Source organism: Branchiostoma floridae, chromosome 11 (assembly GCF_000003815.2).
Source record: "Branchiostoma floridae strain S238N-H82 chromosome 11, Bfl_VNyyK, whole genome shotgun sequence".
Lineage (NCBI taxonomy): Eukaryota > Metazoa > Chordata > Leptocardii > Amphioxiformes > Branchiostomatidae > Branchiostoma > Branchiostoma floridae.
Window position 1 is genome coordinate 16,369,230 of NC_049989.1, and position 7,806 is coordinate 16,377,035.

Sequence of the window (7,806 nt, forward strand, 5' to 3'; positions counted from 1 at the left end):
AACCTTGTTGAGTCCCGACTGCTGTCCCAACCACCCAACATACAGGACGATCTGGACCATCTTTCAGGTTGGACTGAGGACAACAGCATGAAGCTCAATCCGGGCAAATGCAAAGCCATGGTAATCTGTTTTTCCCGCATCCCACCACCACCTCCAGTTCTCAACATCAACGGCCACCAGTTAACAGTTGTCAAGGTAGCCAAGTGTCTTAGAGTTACATTTCAAGACGACTTGAGGTGGGACACTCACGTCACAGAAACATCCAAGAAGGGAAACCAGAGGCTGCACATCCTATGCAGACCGCGTCAATTCGACTTACCAACCGAAGACCTCGTAACGGTATATACATGTTACGTCCGCCCTGTGCTGGAGTACGCCGCGCCACTCTGGCATCCGGGCTTGACAATAAAGCAACGTGATCAGATCGAACGCATCCAGCGACGGGCTACCAGAATAATCCTGGGCAGGAAGTTTTCTACCTACGTTTTAGCGTGTGAAGTTCTCCAACTGCAAACACTGGAGGAACGCAGGGTCGAGCTTTGTGTAAAATTCGCCAGGAATGTCCTCACCTCGGACCTCTACAGGGACTGGCTACCACAGTCAAGAGGTGATGTTAGTGGTAGGGAGACAAGAAATGGAAATAAGCTTGACTACATGCCAGTGCGCACTAAGCGCTTCAAAACAAGCCCAATACCATACCTAACCCATCTCTTGAACGAACATGTGCTCAAATAGCCGGTCTTTGTACATATTGTATTACATGTATATTTATATTAGAATCTATTGTCTTAACCTTTTTAATGTATTCATTGATGGAGCAAATTGTTTTAACATAGTGGCTTACATGCAATTCAGCCTACGGCTGCGAGATGTCCACTCATATCTTAGATTGTAATTATATTGTAATGTTGGTGCGATGGAAATAAACCAAGTTATGTAATTGGACACCAAGACAGTACTTCTTTGGTTTGGATGCGAAAACACTAGTGATCTCGCCCCTCCCGGGGGGGGGGGTGGGGGTGGGCGAGATCGCTGTCACATCGGTACCCACTCCTAGTAAGAACTATCGTTAAAAATCCCTTAACGTTTAACCTTTATTCTAAAACGAAATTTTTATTCAAGGTAAGATCGGGCGGGTTCGCAAGAACATCCACCTCCTAATGTATAGTAGACTCACATTTGCAGAAACATCAATTGGCATACACTTATAGACATGCAATCACCAACGGAGAAAAAGGCATTTGCATATACTTCAGCATGCATAGCCTAATCACCTTCTAAGAAATAGACCATGAGTTCCTTGGAGAAACCGAAATCATGGGATCAATCCTTGTGGGACGAAGACTAACCCTAATCCAGCTGCTTGACTTGATTTGCATCATGTGATACTGCATCCGAATGTTTGGTCTTCATCGACCTGAATTCTCTGGCAATTCTGAAATTCGGCGACTTTCTGGTTTATCAACAATGTTGGCCGAGGGTCGTTGACATTGTCACATTTTCAGACCGGGGACCCGCCGGTAACGAGAAATTAAAGTGCGTGTTAATCACGGAATATGTACAAATCATGCACATGACTCTTTGTTTTACGCTCTGTGTGCTTTGTTGTCTTTCATATTGTACTTTTTGTTTCCGAAAATTGTCCTGTTGGGCCCCGGTTTGGAAATGTGACGGTAGAATTACTCAGTAGAAGGGCGTGCACGCACGACGCTTATGGTATTGTTAAACCTGGCGTGATAGAAAGATTCTTGAATTCAATTTAGTCTTACCTTTCAATCTTGTCAGAGAATCTTCACTTGGTCGATGACTTGTCAGACGTTTCGTTCCGTTGCAGATGTGCCTGTATGTACTAGTAGGTAGTACACGTCGTCGGTGTAATTCTGCTGAAGTGGAGTGCTACAAACAGCTTTAATTAGTCTAGCTTAAGTCAAACTGATTGGTTAAACACTGGTTGTTGAATATTTACATCTAGCAAGTTGTTAACTCTCTACTGGCCGTTGGGAGGTTTGTTTTGTGAATTTAAACACCTCGTGGAAAATTATGCTGTGGATTTCGGTCTTTGGAATTATTTTAGTGGGCCACATCGGATGTTAATTTGGACCCGTTGTGATCTAACACCACTGTGTCATTGAACCATCTTAGCAAATGGTAGATCTCTTTCTATACAAGTATGCGTACTGAAATGTTTGCAATGAGTATTTATATTTCATTTTTATGCCGATTATGCACCGCGTGTGTCAGGAACGCCTCCTTGAGGATAAAAAGGAAATAACATCCCAGGATTTTACATGAGATGTTAAAGAGCGACTTCTTGCGGCCAATCAAATAATGCAAAAATTAATGCAAAAATTTGACTACAACACCATGTGAGGTGTACGTTGATTGGTTAATCTATGTTGTACATTGATTACTTGGTGTATTCTTTTAAACCAATTTGCATGGAAGTACTAAAATCGACAACTGTTATGGCAGTTCTCTGTTATTCCGCTGAGTAGTATTGGCGTCTTTGAACTACAAAGAAACTTGAATTTCTATTACGTTAACGCTTGAACGGCGTTTGAAAAAGATAACTTGACACGGACATGGTGACTGTCATTAATGACAAAGGTACCGTTGACTCGTCTCCGTAACTATGTCTGGCTATGTATTCATTCTACCGGTATTCTAGAACTGTGTCTCGGCCACCTGAATAAAAGAACGACCGTTACAACTTTGGAATGTTCGCGAACAAGACAACGCTTTTGTTGATCTGTTGCCAAGTCTATGCTCCTTGGTTAGACGCATTTGAGCCGCTCTTGTTTCATCAGCTTCGTCTTCAGATACGAGAACTTTCCGAAGGCAGCTGATGAAGCCCCAATGACGTGTTTCAATGAAAGTCGGACATTCAGTGAACTGGGACGATCAGCGTCTTTAATAGGTTGGTAAAGTGGTGCGGACAGTGGTTATGTCGACTGTGAACTCAAGCTGTGTAATAGTCGAAGGGCCAATGCTCTAGAACACGCTTATTTTACAAAACAGCGAAAACGACGCCACGCGCCTCTCCCGTGAAACTAGCCTTTACTTAAGTACTCATAGCATAAAGTTGGTTAATTACAGGTCCATGAGATTTGGCATGCTGAAAGCGCAGGATTCAGCGCGTCTCATCATGGTCAAATCATTGGTGTTTGTTGAGTTACACTTTGAAAAATCGTTCCATGAACATCGCACACTTTACGGGAAGTTTGTTGGCTTTTAGCAAGCATGAAACGTTGATGAAAATTCTTGAAAATCGGTGTGCTGATTTTCAGAGACATTACCTTTCATTTAATATATAGCTTATTGTCGACTGGAGTGGTTGATAGCGCAGCACCCAAATAGAAAATGGCCACTCTGTTGAAATCAAGACGCCGCGCCGCGCGCGTTCCGAATACAATTGGAACGCGTCGGTCCAGTAAAAAGCACGGGGCTTATGTTAATCTTTGTCACGGGATCGTAAGCTCCTAAAATTCTCCATCCGTCTTAAAGTTGATATGATGATTCTCCAAAAACTTAGCTTTCACTTGATATATATCTATATGTCTCTTTAAATGGTTTGTTGCACAATGGTACAACGCTGAAAATTGTCACCTCGTTATACAGACGCGGCACCTAGCGTGTTCTAACTCGGAACGCGGTCGCTCTGCATACAATCACGGAACTAGACGGTCAAATTTGTCACGGTGTTGTAAGTACGTAGAGTTCATGAAAATTCTTGAAAATGTGTGTAATGATTTCTAGAAACCTTTCGTTTCATTTGATGTATAGCATTTTGTCGACTTGATTGGTTGATAGCGCAGCACCCAAATAGAAGATTTTCACTTGTTATAAAGTACGCGGCTCCTCGTGCGTTCTACCGCGGAGCGCAGTATCTGTTCGTGTAGCTGTAGAACTTGACAGTCATCTTTGTAACGGCGTTACAGTCATGACGAGTTCTCTATCCCTCTTGAAATTTCTGTGTTGGTTCACGGAAACCTTAGCTTTCATTTGATGTATACTTTATTGTCGACGCTATTGGTTACTAGCATAGTACTGGCATATAAAAATGTTCACTCTGTTGAAGACGCTGCGCCCCGTACGTTCTACCGTGGAACGAGGTTGCCCAACGTGTTGTCGCATGTTTTCTGGTGTAAACTCGTTGCTCCTGAAATTAACCAGGGAACTTTGGTATCATTGTAAAGGCAAAGAAATGGACTATCACACTGTGGCATTAGATAATCGGATCTAGGTGAATTGTAAAACAGACAAGGACAAGTAGACTGGACAAAAATTGCTAAAGTTTCAAAAGCCATAGTGCCAGATGTCATTTTGTAACGCGCAAAATGTGTACATAGTTGTGCTGGAAAAATCCTGTAGATATGAAAAAGTATAAACATTATACAAGTCTAAGGTCTCTTTGTTGCACCACAGACAGCTGTTTACATCCATGCAACGGCCTCAAGCTGTGCCCCGACGTGCGCCGTGTCTTCAGAGAATAACGCGTTCTACATGATCTGAGCCGTTTTAGAAAACCCCGGAAGTAGAACCGAATATTCGATGCTTGGCCCTTCGACTATAAGTGTAACACCGCTGTAAATATGCGTTATGCTCGGTTAGTAAGAAAACCATTATGACCAAATGATGACCAAACCCTTACTAATATGTCAGACGATGCTAAATTACATCTCATTCTCGCAGGCTACATGCTGTACAATGTACATGTACAACTTGGAAACGATGCAACTTACTCAAGCTTACATTGGGGGACACCAAGCGCTTTTAGCTCAATTCCTGTGTTTCTTGGTATGATTGACGAGTCCATTTCCATCTTTTTGAACATAATCTTCTTAGCATCAGGTTAGCATTGGTATTATTTCATGTCTTAGGGTGGTGGGGCTTTGGTGCACTGTCATATGGATGAACTAACTTTGTTTATCTATTAATTGTAACGTTAATCATGTGGTGCTGTTAAAGTAAGAGCCTATTACTTGAGTGCAGCGTCACATTGTCCTTGTTATGTTCTGTGTTCATAAATAAAAAATGGTCAACATCACCAAGGTGACTTATTATCTAATATTGCACTACGATGCGTTATAAACGAGGCAAAAACACCATTGGGACTAAATGATTGTGATGTACAAAATGTAATGCGAAGTGGTAACAGCATTATGAAAAAACATTTGGTACCATTCCACTTCTAAGTACCAGTAATTTCTACGGCACCAACATTGCGATTGAATGTACGGCCAAATCGTTGAAATCGATGTACCCAAATTCCACTATTACTAAGTGTAAGACTGCACCAGTGTAACCATATGCAAGACAATTTAATTGCGACTAGATGTACGTTATGGGTGTTGTCACTAGCTGTTTCGCAACAGAAAACACACAACACATTGTTGATTTCTGTTCAATGTGAACCCCGGAAACAACGTAAAAGTCTGACAACAATGAGATGGATGTATGCAATAACGTTACATTGCTTCTTTTCCAGACACAACAGACCGACTTTTGTGCTAATATGAGCAGTGTCCCGCCAAGTCTAACTAAACCCGAAAGGATCCCACACGTACTGTTGTCACAACGCTACCTTCACTGCAATCCACATCAACTCAAGAAGAAGGGCAGGCTGAATCGGCAACTTGTCCTGGGAAGAATCTGTTGGAGACTGATGACTTAGAAATCAAAATATCATCTGAAGAAGATATGAGATTCTTGTTTTCCGTTGAGCGCTTGTCGTCCAGCGGATGACTGCCGAAACATATGTGCACAGTCATTTGCATATTCGTGACGAGATAAATGCGACAGTAACGCCTATGAGTGACGAGAATGACAACGAGAAGCATAAATGACTCAATGACGAAGTTGTCACTGGCTGTTGTACAAATATTAGCGGACAACATTGTCAGAAAAACGTCAAAAACATGACCGCAGTGTCGCAGAATGACAGTGGAAATGAGACACAGAGCACTAAAATCCACAAAACTCTGCAAAGACAGGTTTCTTCTTCCGAGACCGTCGAAAATGTATCGTTAAACCCTTCTGATGTTCAGCGCCTTGAGTTCCAGTCCGAAGACTCGCAGAAACAAGAAACAAGCCAGGATAACAGTGCCTTCAAGGTCTTCGACAATCCACAAACCGACCAAGACGTGCACCCGGTGCCTACTCTACAAATCACAGATGGAGTCCCGACGCTTACCACTGAAAACGAAGCCAATGTTGACACTAACGTAATGTTATCCTCTTGTGAGCTTCTGATCCGACCTAGGCATCGTAGACCCAAACCGGGTCGGCTTGCTAAAGCCAGCAGAATCTATAGAGCTGAGCTACAGGCATATTTAGACAAACAGCAGCAGAAAGAGGAGGAAAAACAGCAACAGCAGCAAAGATGGCAAAGATATGGCGGCTACAGGTTTACAAAAAGTCGGCTAAGCCAACCCGGTGAAAAATCCGGTGAAGCAAAGCCTAAGAAAGCTTCCTTGCATGAGGTGAAAATGCTCCACGAAAATAAGTCTGGTGGCTTGGAGATACCCACAGTGAAACAGCAGACATCTTCGCTTTCAAGCGACTCCAAACGGCTACAAGACGACAGTACATTTTTGTCCAAAAGGTACAACAAGTGCTTGCAGCAACTGACTTCTGACACTTCACTACCACTCCCGACAAAACGCAAGGCCGACCTTCTAGCAGGTAGCACTACGAATACTCGACCACAAAGCTCTAACCATGACAATAGCGCTTTTCAGTCAGAAATTCAGTCTATGCACAGCTACCAAACTCTTGAAACAGTTGACAGTGTTAACATAGCCTCCCCAGCTAAAGGCAAATCCTACCTACAATTGAATACGCAAAGCTTTGACCATGGAAATAGCACGTTTCAGTCAGAAAATCAGTCTAACATACAGTCTATGCACGGCTACAACACTCCTGAACCAGTTCACAGTGTTAACAACGCTTCTCCAACAAAAAGCAAGTCCTACCTTCAATTGAATATCCCCCAAAAGCCCAAACGAAGCCGACTTGCGGAGGCAAGTAGAGTTTACAGGGCAGAGCTTGAAGCCTACTTGTTAGAGCAACAGACGAGAGAAAGCGATGTAAACAAAGCAGCGACACATGCATAGGGAGACTATATAGCTGTTTGTGGCCAGACAAGTTGCCTAGATCTAATACAAAACTTTCCGGGAAAATGTTGCCCAATGTATAGATATGGCATTCATTAAAAACTCAGTGATAGTTGTTACCGTTGTTTTGATGAAATGTTACCTTTTTGAACGCCATGTAGGGAGATGTCTCTCTTTTTTGTGTTTACAATGTTTTGTGAATATCATGGGAGGCATCGTCGCTTTTGTATTTGTATTTGCAAAATATGCATTTTTGTATTCTGTATTTGCAAAATATGGGACCCAACGTAACAGAATTTTCGATGCGGCATTTATACAATGTATTTTGATGAGAAGCGTCCTTGCTTTTCATTTGTTTGATAATATAGGGCCCAACGTTACAATGTTTTCGATGCTGCAAGAATTTAAAGGATGTATTAATGATGAAAATAAAACACCCCGGATATGCCGAAATGCCCACCACGTTGTTTTTACCAAGAATATGCCTGTGTGTCTTCTAAAATGCTCCTTAAAATATTACAAGACTTGTTTCGCTTGCTCTTTAATTTCCTTGCCAAGACAGATCTAGAGAATCATGCGTGTCAATGATAGCGTATAGTACTAGTATATGTTTTGCATTATAACTGCGACGTTTGTCATTCACGTAAACGTTCCTATCTACCCCTTAAGCATTTTCAATATCGTACCCTCA

The 7,806-nt window shown here is 42.3% G+C and overlaps 1 protein-coding gene across 1 annotated transcript; it reads left to right on the top strand.

Annotated features, from left to right (window-relative positions):
* The first annotated feature begins 2,760 nt into the window (after positions 1-2,760).
* LOC118425265 lies at positions 2,761-7,573 on the top strand. The gene is made up of 2 exons (XM_035834057.1): positions 2,761-2,917; positions 5,489-7,573. Exon 2 carries the CDS (start codon positions 5,919-5,921, stop codon positions 7,113-7,115), a length of 1,197 nt encoding a protein of 398 aa, XP_035689950.1. The 5' UTR covers positions 2,761-2,917; positions 5,489-5,918; the 3' UTR covers positions 7,116-7,573.
* Positions 7,574-7,806: the final 233 nt, after the last annotated feature.